This window comes from Triplophysa dalaica, chromosome 3 (assembly GCF_015846415.1).
Source record: "Triplophysa dalaica isolate WHDGS20190420 chromosome 3, ASM1584641v1, whole genome shotgun sequence".
Classification (NCBI taxonomy): Eukaryota; Metazoa; Chordata; class Actinopteri; order Cypriniformes; family Nemacheilidae; genus Triplophysa; species Triplophysa dalaica.
Genome location: NC_079544.1, coordinates 14071816 through 14085742, shown reverse-complemented (window position 1 = coordinate 14085742; position 13927 = coordinate 14071816). Strand labels below are relative to the sequence as shown.

The following is a 13927-nucleotide window of genomic DNA, read 5'->3' as shown; positions in this document are numbered from 1 at the left end:
ATGTGAATAATGACTGCCCCCTGCTGTTGCATTAAGTCAGTAATGTTTTTGAAAACCCTTAAGGCACTATAACAATATGGATTTTAAAATGAATAGCAAAGTGGACATCACCATAATAGTACAGACATTACTACACACAATCACAGTTATCTTTATTTCAACACATTTTTAAATATATATACAACACACACACAGTCTCAAATATCAGATTTATCATAGCACAAGCAGTTGTATTTCAAGAATGCACATAAACATTTTCATAACATTCCCCTTAACCAAGGGTTGACAAGGCTTCATCCTTTACAGGCACCAAATTTCATTATGATTCAGTTGTATTTGTGATATATGCCCTTATAAGCTTTGTTATGACGTATAGCAAGTTTAATTTGAAACTTGTGGCTTCAGGGTGAGCAACCCGCAAATGCCTATTTGTGTTTCTTGTTATGTAAATCAACAATTTAAAAAAACTAAACAACCATACAATATTTTGTAACAACTTTATTGGTTTATTTAACATTTTGGTAAAAAGTACAGTATGGCAAAGACAATTCCCTCTCGACCCAAAAGAAATTCACAGGTACTGTCTAATAAAAATCTGTCTTAAAACTCCAAGGCATTTATGACTAAAATAGACAAACTTGGCAAGTTGAAGGTATATTATAAATGTTTTAAATAATTTCAACATAAGATTGATAAATTCATGAAACATATAATGCCGTTTTCAGGCAGGTACAGCTTAGGGATCAATAGGCCCTTATAAAAGCGACTGGGTTGCTAGCTCTACTATGTCGCAGCTTGCAGGATCTGGCTTGGAAGCACGAGAATTGCGTTACTAGTGTGTTGACCGTTTTCTTGCCAGAGTAAATTTGAAATGCTTTGTGAACCTGGTTTGGAGGGTCTAAATGAACATATGAATCCATTTGTTACATACATTATTAAAGAGACTGTTTGAGATGCAGTCCGTCTGAAATTAAACTAATCCTTTAGCACCCTTTATTTTGCATGGACCGTCAGTACGCTTGGTTCTCAAAGTAATAAGCCAATGTACCGCAAGCTGCAAAACCCTAAAATTAAATCAGTAGATAATGCGTTATAAATGGCTTTGAGGAGAACTTTTGTGCCCAGTGGACTATTGTAGTGTACCGAGAGATCTTTTGAGGCTGAACAGGATCTCCTTACAGTTCATCTTCGATGTGGGCTGTCCTGAAGGAATCTCCAGTTAGCTTCTCTTGACCTTCCTTCATGCTGTCCACAACTGTAAATGGTGGAGACAACACGGGTCAATACAACGCTTTGCAGCAGAAAACCTGATATTCAAGTTAATATTCATATTATATCATTTATATAATATAAATATTTGAAATGAGATTTGATTTGAAAAATTATTTCAGCAAAGAAATACACTGCTGTCTATACAAAGCCAAAAATGTGATATGTTACAAAGAATAGATTTTCATGCTTGATTGTTCAAACACATCATTTTGTACATTTTCCTTGCCCCAGTCTGGTAAACTCTGTTATAGTTTGTGGTTTTACGCAGCTCCTCATCCTGAAACACTATGTCTACTCTGATTGGTTAAGCTGACCCCATCTGTAATAATAGTTCACCCGTTTAGAATGTTGAGCTTTAGCTTGTCAGGTTTAAACAGTAACAAATCAGTTTTGCCTTATTAACTCCAGCTCAAATTAGAAAAATGAAAATGTAGTACCGGTGGGTTGACCAGAATAACTTTTGCAAGCATAACTTAAACGGGACATTTCACGGCAATATGTTTTTAATTTGTAAGTGCCTTAGGCCGTGTTCAGACTTGACTTCTTTGTCGAAGATGCTAGCGTCTGTTTTACATAATAATCCTATGGAGTAAACCATGTTTTCAAAAAGCGATCCGAGCGATTTTTTAAACGCCATTGCCGGCGTCTTTTTAAATAGAAAAAAATTCAAAATTCAACTTAAAAAAAAAGCTCCTATTCGCAGCTAACCAGTGACAAGCGAGTAGTGTGTTGTTTCCATAACTACATGCGAGGGAGGTGGTTTTTCGAGCAGCATCAAGCTCAAAAAAATAAAATGGTGGCCGAAACACTGGTTGGAGCATAGTTTTGTATAAATGTAAGTTGAACTTTCACTTTCAATAACTTTTGATTGCATTTCTATCGAGAAATTAGTATCATAGTTTTTGCAAAGACGCTCTCTGTTTGTAATTCAAAAAAAGACTTCCGTTATACTGCCTATCTGTTCTCTGGGCTGTCTTCGTGCATAGACGCTGATGACATGGCGTCCGGCTGCTGTTTGTAACCAAACACTGCCAGCGTTTTTTTAACTAAAAAAGCACTTTTGTCAAGTTTTTCTTATTAAAAAAGACATCAAGTGTGTTCATGGCCTTATACATTTAAAATGTGTTATAAGCCATTAAAAAGTGATCCCATTTGAAAAACGACATTCTTGTGCCTAAGGAAGGCTGAAAAACTAAGGCATTTTAACAAGGCCTAGCTCTCCATTTTTGCATATGCACCAGAGAATAATTTAAATAAGGGATATTGTGACACTTGACTAAACAAAAGAAACACAAGACATTTGTTTAGTTCCCTTTGGTCTGTTTTGTAAGCTTTTTTAATTTTGCATCCCTTTTAATGCTCAAACATCAACATTACACACTTAATAATTTCTTACCTTGATCTGCATTGCTGTAAAAGTACTTGTAGTTTGGGTTCCCATTCTTGTTCGTGATCTCAGAGTGGACTTTACCGGTAGGATCTATCAAAGAACACAAAATATTACATTTAGCTGCACATAAACACAATCCAAGCAAACAAAAGCACTTGTTCCCTTAAGCACTAGTCAAACCAACAATATATATCCACCCATGTTCGGATTTGCATTCATTTGTGTACTGTGTTTGACCAACCAAGGAAAAGTATTCTAGGGATGTAACCGCCATCTGGGCTAAAGGCCTCATCCTTGGGCTCTTCTTCATCCTATGGGCAAATTATACACGTCATGAGAATGTCTATATTCATATAGCATTGTAAACATAAAAACATTAGAAGCGACAGCTGCAGTTATATGGAGAATCGAATACATCGTTTTGCGTTTGTACAGAATTCAGGAATTATGGACAAGGCAACATTGTACCTTGTGTCTCGTAGCACAGAGCAGGAAACATGGATGCCAACCATAAAACTCATTTGGTGGCTATTTTGCAAAATATCTGACCATTAATGCTCTGCAATTGTTAGTAACCCAAGGTCCCATATTTTGTTTACTGTATGCTCTCTTTTACCCTCATTGTATGGGTTATGGAGGAGAGTATATATTACAGTAAATAGATAATCTGAACTAAACAAATCGCTCAGAAGATGATTGAGATCCTCCTTAGATGTAATGTGTACATGACCTATATATGGTTTCCATGCACAAATTTAAAAACTGTTAACAGTGAAGCAAAAGGCAATGTTCTTCACCTCCAGGTTCACCATGACAAAGTTGTGTGCCAGTTCAGAGATCTCCTTTGATTCAGCAAACTTGGGCTTTAGTGCTAAAGTGAGGGGGAAAATACAATTGTCATGATCCAAGGCCATATATTTGATATGAAAGATATTATGGTGCATCATACCTTTACAGGCACCACACCAGGTCTTGTGAATGACGACCATCAGAGGCAGTCCACTAAACACAAATAGGTCAGTTACAACCATACACTCATAGAAAAACTACACATAGTAAACATACAGTAGATTTACTAAGTCACATGTACCTTGCTTCAGCCTCCTTTTTCCCGTCTTCAAGGCTCCTCCAGTGAATATGGTCGCCAAACCCTTTATTTTGACATAAACAACAGATCATATCATCATCAACACATCCGGTTATGCACCAGAGTAGCAGACAAGCCACGTAACAATACCTGCAGAACAAAGAGACCTGCTGTAGGGCTAAAGACCTCCCAATATCACTAATGAATGAAGAACTATCATTTAACATCACTCTGTTCCTTTGTTTCATGGGACAACGCCATTAATGTTGCAAATTTACACAACTCAGTTTTTCTGCATTAAAAGATTTCATGCCTTGTTAACATTGTGGTAAATAAACACATGTTAGTGGGCACGTGGTCTCATTGAATAAATGCAGATGGTTTGGTCAAACCGCATCTGGTTAACGTGTATTTAAATCCGCGTTCCGCTGGTTCATAAACCGGGTAACGTCGTCTAGCACTGCTATTTTAGATTAAGTTATGTGGTCGATTAGCGGTTATTGTTATGTTTTACCTCTTCCATTCCCTTCGGCTGACACCTGTGCGAAATAAGATGTGATAAAAAGATGTAAAAATGAAATCAGCGCAAGATTAAGCAAAGAATACGGCATTTTCATTCCTACGAGTTAGCCTTGAGCTGAGTACTAGTGACTGACTGAGTGCTCTGCTCTGACCGCAGGACGCCGCTGGGTCCCAAATCCTTCCAGATTAGGAGAACGCGATGACGTTGCAAATGCGTCAAATTTTGAATTGATATCTGGATTTGAGGCAAGTTGCTGAAATAACACGTGATGAATAATAGATAATTAGACATTTAAAAATATTTTACTCTGAGTATATTTAAAACATAATATGCCCCCAAATTGAATAAAGATTCATATTTTGATAATGCACACAATTTAATAACAGGACGTGAAATACAGTGTCTTATTATTCATTTTTCATCAACGGTAACCACGTTTTTGGTTTTATTTGTAGTAAAACATGGTTATTTTTTATAAGGGTAGTTCCAGAGGCCATTGGATGATTGTGGAAAAAGTACAAAATTCAAATGAGCTGTCATTTCATAACACAAAACTAAGAAAAAAACTGAGAATGAAAATAAAAAATCATTTAGACAACTCCAACCTGATAGTTGGTGACTGGTAAAGTAACCTTGTAATTTCACAGGCAAATGCAGAAATACCATTGCTGAAATGAAACTTGTGGGCAATTTCTTGGGGAAAAGAGAAGCACACCTTTGCTTTTAAGGAAAATAAACTCCCATGAGCTTGTATTACAGAAAACACTTCATCCTTACAAAAAAAAACATATCTGAAATGCCACATATTGTTACATGTTTTTATCTTGTTTACGTCTATTTTTGTAGTTTTGTGGGTTTTTAAATATCAAATAGTACATACTATATCTATATGTAAATTTAAAGTTGTACAAATTAAAGAGAAAATCCAGAAAATGTTGCAACCCAAAAAAGAAACTAACCTATATGGAGTTCGGTTGGTGATAAAACCCAAATATGCAGCTAAAACTATCCACAGTCAGGTTGTCCATTTGACCAACCATGGGTTACAAAACAACCCAAAACTAGGTCAACCAAACATTTTAGTGTGTATTTTTGACTATTAAACTAAATGATAACATTTACTGTAAGCATATATCATCAGATAAATAGGTTTCTAAAACATGAGAAAATAGTCCAGTGACAAGACACAACACACTTTAAAACATCTGCTTCAATGTTCAACTTTAATCAAATAAATCTGTGTACAAATGAAACACATACATAACATACATTGTTAAATAACAAACATTATACCATAATAAATAATGTTTAAATACAATAAAATAACTTAGCAATAAATAATTTATCTTTTTGGTAATAAAGACATAGTAGTTGTATACTTGGATGTGCTGCTGTTAGCTTATTCTTTTGCCAAAATGTAGCTGAAAACTCGGTTTATTGTAATGGCTCGAAGGTGAAAACCCTTTAGGACTTTGCACAGCTGTAATCGTTCCTGAAAAGATTTTTTATGATCCATGGACACCTGTCAATATATTAAATCATTATTATACATGGCAAGGTCACAGAGGTCAAATGAATGTAAAGAATGATATGTGTTAAAGAAAATGAAAGGCAATCTATTACCTTGAGCGCAGAGTTGTCCATTGCAGAGACAGAAAAGCAGTTCTGTTCAAATGTTTAAAATTGAATGAGAGTGACAAGGAACATTTGTAAACACAGATTCTCAAAAACAAATAAAAATGGTTTTGTTTGGTTTTATTGACTTATTTTACCTGCAGGATGTCATCAATACTTCTGACTACAGTTTTGGTGAGCGCTGTGTCAGCATAAACTGTAAACGTGTCCCTATAGTACTGGAGATCTTCTAAGATCCGCTGTAAACATGTATTCTGCAAAGATACATGAGCATATGTGAACAATGGGCAAAATAAGGTAAGAAACAGCAAAAGTAGAAATGTATGGTAAATTACCTCATTAATATTCAGGACTGGACTGTGAGTGCAGTCTGACTGTCAAATGAATGAAAGATACAGATGTCCAAATTATTACTTTTCTGAAACTCATTCACAGGTGTTCATAAAATTTAAAAGACTATATTTATAATAAAAATGAATAGCTAATAAAAATAAATGAAAGTTTTATTTAATACATTTATTAACAGAGCTATTTGAATCAGCTAAACTATTCACAACTATTTACAAATTTAATATTATAAAATGGTGAAATTTAGAGAAGTCTTAATAAAATAAAGGCTCCAATAATATATGAAAATGGCTTTACAGACTGATAAAAAACCCTTTACAAACACTACAAATAACGTTTTAATATCTACTTTTTCAAAAAAAATCTGAAGGTCTTACACGTTCACTACACTTGCATTACAGTAAGCTATCAACTTATCTTAGATGGTGTATGTAATATAATTATCCCTGTTTTAATACGACTCTCACTTGTGGTGTGCAAGCAGACATCGTTTGCGTCCTGATGTGCACCTCTGCGTTTTGCTGTGTACAGTTAAATCCGCTGAAGAGATGGTCCTGATGTTGAGCAAAAGCAAGTTTGCTGTTAGACTTCAAAATGGTTCAATCTTTCAACGAATATTTGTAATTTATCAAAAAACTCTTACCATGGCGAGAGCGTCTGATACAACCCAGAGCAGCGACCGTGCGTACTCGTTGCATGTATTGTCCTTGAGCTTTAATGTCAAATCACGCCCTCCGACCGGACCAGCAAAGCCACATCGCCACAGGGCACAGCACAGGACAGTGACGACCAGAACTGTCAAAAAGTAAATATGTAAACGTTGATAGATTATCGCTCAATGGCTAAATCTATAGGCAAAAGTACAGCCAAGCCGAACTCAATCCTAAATGAAGAAGAAACTTACAGTTACAGGACTTTGGCTGCATGGTTGTGTTCAGCTGCACCAGGCTGGGGATTGTAATGCTCGGGATTAGGATTTGTGTCTTTATATACGATTCTTTGGAGATGTGGGAGTTTTCTTTTACAAGCACGAACTAAAATCAATGTGTTTTGTAATTTCCGAGGTGTTACAAATATTGACTTATGACTTTTGAGGACACACTGCTTGCATACATGGGAATTAACGCACGTTTCGATTTATACCAAATAGTGTATAGGCAACATGTAGCATACAGTGTGTGGATGATCATCTTGATCCTTTTTGTTTCGTTAATCACCATTCACTTTCATCCAGTTTTTTATTTACCCGCAGTCCTGTTTTTAGTCATAGTAAACATTTAGAGAAACACCATTAAAATTTCCACAGCAAAAAAGAATGCACTAAAAGTGTGTGTTCATAATTTCGCTGAAAACAAACCAAATGTAAAATCTTATAATCGTATCAAATATAGAATCTTTAAACAACGCAGTGCTATTTTTTCCTACTTTAATAGGCTACTTATAGCCTACAGTAGCCCATGTTGAAGTTCCTTTATATGTAAGTAGGTGTACATGGGACAGTGTTGCACAAGAGTGGAATATCCATATAAAAACAAATATGTTGTTTTGTCTTGTAACGTTTGTTATCATTTTCTGAGCAGCACGTCATATCTGTTGAACAAGACGTCAAATTGAGGTACTGGGCTCTTCTCCTGGTTGGTAGAACAAGACTGAATGTTTTAGGCAACCTGGCCACAAAAAGGGAACCAGTATCAGTTTACAGTTTAGATCCTGCATGCTGATATTTCATGACAAAGTCTGTTTCTGATGACTGTAGGTATCAGATATAGATAATAGAAATTCATTATGAAAACACGTTTGTTTTTTAGCAATAAAGGTAATGTACAAATGAAAGTATTTCCTATTTGAAATCAAAGAGGGCATCAGTTACATTGGTTAATGCACAGTGAGATAATATCAAAAACTAACATGAACTATCAAATGCACTATATTTCAGCATTTATTAATCTTTGTTATCTGCTTTAAATCATGGTGCTCCTTTTTTTTTAAGATGTTACTGCAATAATTTCTGTGTATTGCCTTTTCTTTCACTTTTGGTGCTGACCTACAAACCACAATGACATACGTTTGGGGCAAATTTGCTGAAGTCTTAACATTTGTTGTTATTTCTTATGACTGTGCCAATACCTTATTCAGGGCTGAACTATAGATGAAAAAAGTCAAATGACATAATGGGTGAGTGATTTATTTGCTCATAATTTCCTTTTCCATTTCTGTGCACATGATGCATCAACCATGTTGTGTTCCTTACATCTGTGAAACAGGAAATGCCACACTTGGATGAAAAAGTAGGTAAAATAGACTACGTTATCATAAAAGACAGACACAGTTCATTGTGAACATAAGAAAAAACTACCACCACACCAGGCAGCTTCTTACAAACAAATTTTGAAAAAACTACAACATTAAACGTCGCCCTAAGATATAGTTTATATTCAAACCCTTCAGTAGTTTTGGTAATGTTGTCTTTGTTATAGGTAGGATAACTCTACCCAGCACATTAGCCAGTGCAATAAACATAGTGAGTCAACTTTACTTATCCCCAATACGGGAAACTACTGTATGTTAATAAGCAAAAACTGGAAAAATCTGCACAGAGAAGCAGGTAACTAGTTGACAGAGTACTAATATTATTTTCTGAGTGCAAACATTAAGGTCCATACTACTGTAAGTGACCAACTTTCTGGTCAGTACATCAGAATCAACGAATACCCTGAAAAGATACAATCTGTCAACGTGATAGAATCCCACGGATAGATTCACAACCTATGAAGTCCACAATTCAGTAAGTCCATCATTTCTACATTCTATAGGGTCATCCTGGTCTTTATTTTGTGTGCTTCCCTTATAAGGTGCAGGCATGCATGGACACTTAGAGTTAGTTAACATACATCCACACAATGCTAACAAAGGCAAAACAGACACATCTAGTTGGACTGAAAATGGATCAAATGGAGTACACAGCTTTATTATTAAGTAGAGAAACACAAGTGGTCGTCCAGGTGCTCGTCACGGTTTGCCTCAGTATGGAGAATCACAGCGAGTGTGGCAAGCTCCTTTGCCTTTAGAGAGAGTCTTCTCCATCATGTGCCTTTGCTGGCTATGTGCATGCCTGTTGAAAAAACATCATACTTTTCTTACATGTTCAGAGTTCATGATTTATATTCTATAATGAGGTTCTAATGTAAATATGGTTTGACTAGAAAAATGTTCTGGGTTCCGGCCTAACCTGGTTAGATCCTCAACGTCAACCAGCATGGCATCCTGCTCCATGTGTAGTTCATCTCTCATGAACAAAAGCTGCACCAACTCCTCATTCAAACCTGCAACAGCATTACAAAATAGAAATAATATGATTATATGGTATGTAGGTAAAGAGATGGTTGTTCATGCATCAAGCAAAAACGGAAGGGTCATGTTGGGCATCATTGGAGTCAACTTCTTTAATTTTTTTTTTTAAAGAATTAACATGACATTATAACATGAACAAATTAAGTTTGTGTTCTTAGGAGGACATATGTTAAACTATTATAAAAATAATATATATTTTCTAAAAACAATGGTTTATGGCAGGGGAGATAACACATTTTGGGTGCGTTTACCTTGTATCTGAGAGTGAAGATCATTGGTAATGACCTGTAACTGACCAAGACTCATGTCTCTCAGGTCCACAGGTCTCAGATTTCTCTTCATTAGACTCTCACTGATATGTGGCAGATGTGGTAACTATATTAAATACACACATTAGAGTTAGGGTCAGCTCACGCCAAGATCGAGCACTATAATGATAACCACATTGTTATCATTATTGTGATCAATTAACTAGAAAATGTTTTTTACATTTTCATGCGTGTTGTTATTGCTCTGATGTAATGCTGTGAGTATTCTGAAAAAATGGAGAACCATTCTTGGACAAATGCATCACTCACCAGGTCTGCCAGAGGGGACCTGCGGTGTAGCTGTATCTGTCTCTCTACCTCCACTTGCATGCGAGCCATCGGACGAGCCAGAGCCAAAGCAACACGCGCCTCTTCCTGTAGCCGACGCTGTAGCCGCCAAAATTCTGAATCTTCTGACTCCAAATCTTCTTCACCAGTGTCCCGGTCAGACAGAGAGGAGCTCTGCTTGCTCTGTGGTGGGAAAGAAACATGTACTGTTGATTTAACTGCGTAAATATTCCACAGATGCTGATATTTGACATATGCTTAACAGATGCTAGTTTATACCATAGGTGATAACGGAGTGTCCAAGCTGGTCTCTGTTCGGCTGTCCTCTGCATCACTGTCCCTATCACTGCTGCTGTCATTCACAAAGCACATCTGCATGTTCACCCCATTCTGAAACCTACAGTAAAAACAAACAGGATGAAGAGTAAGAAATGTTGAGCAGGAGGATAAAGCGATGGGAGAGAGCTGAAGATAAACACACAACGCGTCACACATTGCTTTGTATCCGTTTGTTTGTTTGCATGATGTGGCTAATTTTATCCATTTGTGCTTTTTACTTAGCATGCTTATTTGTGCTGTTCAGTCACATTGCTTTTAGCAGTGGAGTGATGGAGTGTTTTTTGTTAAAAATGATAGTAACCACATAACTTTAAAAACACCTAAAGTTCACTTCCTGTAAAAAGCTGTGTTAAAACTTTTTTTATAAAAAAGTTGAAAGTTCTATTGAACTTAAGAGTACATTCATGACTAAAGTAATTAAAGTCTATAATCACAAATTTAACAGTACTCCTATAAACTGATACAGGTTCTGTTGTGCCATCTGCGAGGTAATACAGTTAAGGTTTTTGCACACACAGTCCGAAATTTTCATATGTGTTTTTTGTAAGCTAGTTGGCGCTCGTTTGTTCGGTGTCTCTGACTTGTCAAAACACCTCTCAAAATGCTTGCTACGGCTGCAAAAAACGAACCCAGTCTGAATTTTTTACGACAGACGAAAATGTGTTAATGTGATTGACACAAAGTGCGGTCATATTTATTTTTCAATGTACGAAAATGTCGTATTTCTCAGGTTCAATTAAACCAAAATCATCAAGACATACCAAACCAGCATATGCTGTTTTTTTCAACAGGGATGGAGAAAACATTAAACGTTTAAGGTTTATATTGGGCAAAAATATTCAACAATAAGGCAAACTAGAGCATAGGGAATATGGGTTTTTATGAATACAACTACAAACAGGTATCAAAAGGCAAGGAAATAAATCAAACACTACTCTATATTAAGTAATATTAAGCATCTGTCTATTCTCTTGAGCAGTGTTTAAAACGTTTATAAAGACAGCTCAGGATATGTGTCACAGGTTTTAATACATTTTTAGTAATATATTTGAGGAATGACGTCACTTAACTGAAGTTGGACATCAATTTTGACTTAGACTGTATATCTCTGCCGACTTTGCTTGACTGTTCTTTACTAAAGCTAAGTATGTTCACATTTTGGAGCACATTTTCAAGATCTTTCAGAAAACTAAGTAAAAACCAGCAATCTTTAATCGTCACACCCACAAAACCATAGTGCTTTATGGTGAAACTAGTTTGGCACAAACAGTTCATCACCTAGTGTGTAATGGGACAAACCCAAAAAAGATTTTCAGCATGACCTTTAAAAATGTGCTTTTCTTTATTTCACCAGCATTTCATTTGTAAAAATTTAGTTTCAACACAAAAACAAGCATCACTGTTTTTTTTTACTTGTAAAGTTATATCTAACATGCAGAACAAACCCACTGAGCACAGACACACACACACTGACCGTGAGGACAGGCAGTTCTTGCTCCAGCCAGTAAAAGTAACTGGTCCGTCGTCATAGAAACTGCTAAGGGCCAGCTTCTGCCTAATGGACTCCCTGTCATTTCTCTGGGCCTGAGCAAAAACACAGTTGACTTGTATAAATGAGAAGAACACTCACAGAGACAGCACACTGGGTCACAGAGACAGCACACTGGGCCACAGAAGACCTGGCAAGTAGGAATAAATCTGGCATTTTAAAACGGTTAACTTCCACTGTAGCACATCTACATACATGGGCTATTGAATGATCATGATGAATGATCAAAATAGAAAAAGATTGAAAAGTCAAATTTTAATGGTTAAAATTATATATGTACAAATACATTATTATATAATCAAAAATATCACAATAGGTGCATTTATTTTCACATTTTGCTAAATTCTGCTAAATAACATTTCTGTGTTTACTCAAAGTATAAAATTAGCAAAGTGGATACCTATACCATATAATGTGGGATGGGGGTAGGATACAGACACTTGAAATTTTGAAAACCAAGTTATTATTATTTTAGTTACTATTTAAAAAAGAAATGCATGTTCTAGATTTGTACAAATATAAACAATATAAGGGATTTGTCTTATACCTGACAATTTTTTTTATGTGGATACTCTTTTCATGGAAAGTCCCAAAACATCACCAAAAGCAGTATTGCGTGGTATAAACTGATAGTTACTATAAAGTAACTACTGCTTAAATGAACCGCACATTACAGAGACAGAGCAGACGCGTGTGGGGGTGGACCTAAGGCAGTACTTGTGAATCAAATCACGGGCCCAAACATACCCATATGTAAAAACACAAAATTGCAACATTGGTAGGACTAAGACTTTCTCTCTGATCTGCTTGCTAAACTGAATAATTCATTGCCATGGCAACACCGTTGCCTTTTGGAGCTCATGACTAATATTTCATATTGCTGCCATCCATCTCCAACATGATCGCAAAACAGGCCTACTAGTGGAAAAATGAATTACCTTCCTCCTTTCCTCACTATTTTCAATATTCTTGGATTTTATGCTTTAATAATTTTCTCTACATTTCAACAGTTTTTTTCAGACCAGTTCCACGGAGACTGGATGAACATTTGGATGCAGTAATATATGGCATGGAAGCGAGTGATTCACGATGCCCTAAAAAACAGAGTTATGTTTAAGTCATTAGGACAGATTGTGATTTGCCGTAAATGAGGTTTCTGGTGCATTCAGTAATGAGATCAACCATGTTAACTTTTATTAAAGAACAAGATGTTGCCACTAAAATAACATGACGATTAACAAACATACCTATACCTAAACAGGAATATGAGCTTTTTATTTAAAACTGCTTTATTCAGATCATTTAAACAGCATTTTTAAAAGCAGCTCTCACAATACAATTTATCGTTATGCAAATAACAATAACAAACACCATAACCCAAAATGAAAGCAGTCCCAAACACAGCGACTATTTTTACCTAATCACATTTATATTTTTTTAACATATCCACAAGACTGCATTAAAAAGTAGAGCCGTCTTACCTGATAAACACATTTCTCCTGGTGCACCATCTTTCAGCGCATTGTATAGTGCAGCAGCCAAGCCCTACCTTTTCTCTGCAGTGTCGGAGCTACACCCTAGAGACCAGCCGTGATCCTGCATCAATACACGCACATCAAGAGAGGGGGAGGAGAGAGAACGTGAGCGAGGAGGAGCACAAGCAGCTCCTAATGAAACACCACCACCAGAAAAGCAAAAAGCAGTGAACCGGATCAATGTTTGTGTGGCAGATTTACCAGCATCCACATCGCTGGGGCAGGTTATATTCCATAGCGTTTGATAAAAGGGTGGGGTCAGGAGACACACAGTGACATTCTTAGATTAAACATTGACATTT

The 13927-nt window shown here is 36.2% G+C and overlaps 3 protein-coding genes across 3 annotated transcripts; all 3 read right to left on the bottom strand.

Annotated features, from left to right (window-relative positions):
- Positions 1 to 480: 480 nt before the first annotated feature.
- Positions 481 to 4417, bottom strand: txndc12 (thioredoxin domain containing 12 (endoplasmic reticulum)). Its single transcript, XM_056743504.1, has 7 exons — positions 4264 to 4417; positions 3753 to 3813; positions 3612 to 3664; positions 3460 to 3533; positions 2904 to 2973; positions 2669 to 2752; positions 481 to 1255 (listed from the first exon to the last, which is right to left on the bottom strand). Exons 1-7 carry the CDS (start codon positions 4364 to 4366, stop codon positions 1176 to 1178), a joined length of 525 nt encoding a protein of 174 aa, XP_056599482.1. The 5' UTR covers positions 4367 to 4417; the 3' UTR covers positions 481 to 1175.
- A 1242-nt stretch (positions 4418 to 5659) lies between these two features.
- On the bottom strand, positions 5660 to 7197 carry zmp:0000001127 (uncharacterized). Its single transcript, XM_056744277.1, has 7 exons — positions 7160 to 7197; positions 6899 to 7050; positions 6723 to 6809; positions 6243 to 6281; positions 6045 to 6161; positions 5896 to 5937; positions 5660 to 5794 (listed from the first exon to the last, which is right to left on the bottom strand). Exons 1-7 carry the CDS (start codon positions 7179 to 7181, stop codon positions 5672 to 5674), a joined length of 582 nt encoding a protein of 193 aa, XP_056600255.1. The 5' UTR covers positions 7182 to 7197; the 3' UTR covers positions 5660 to 5671.
- A 1227-nt stretch (positions 7198 to 8424) lies between these two features.
- Positions 8425 to 13808, bottom strand: zgc:153615 (uncharacterized protein LOC777747 homolog). The gene is made up of 7 exons (XM_056740963.1): positions 13572 to 13808; positions 12016 to 12125; positions 10482 to 10599; positions 10185 to 10385; positions 9858 to 9981; positions 9485 to 9578; positions 8425 to 9367 (listed from the first exon to the last, which is right to left on the bottom strand). Exons 1-7 carry the CDS (start codon positions 13599 to 13601, stop codon positions 9277 to 9279), a joined length of 768 nt encoding a protein of 255 aa, XP_056596941.1. The 5' UTR covers positions 13602 to 13808; the 3' UTR covers positions 8425 to 9276.
- Positions 13809 to 13927: the final 119 nt, after the last annotated feature.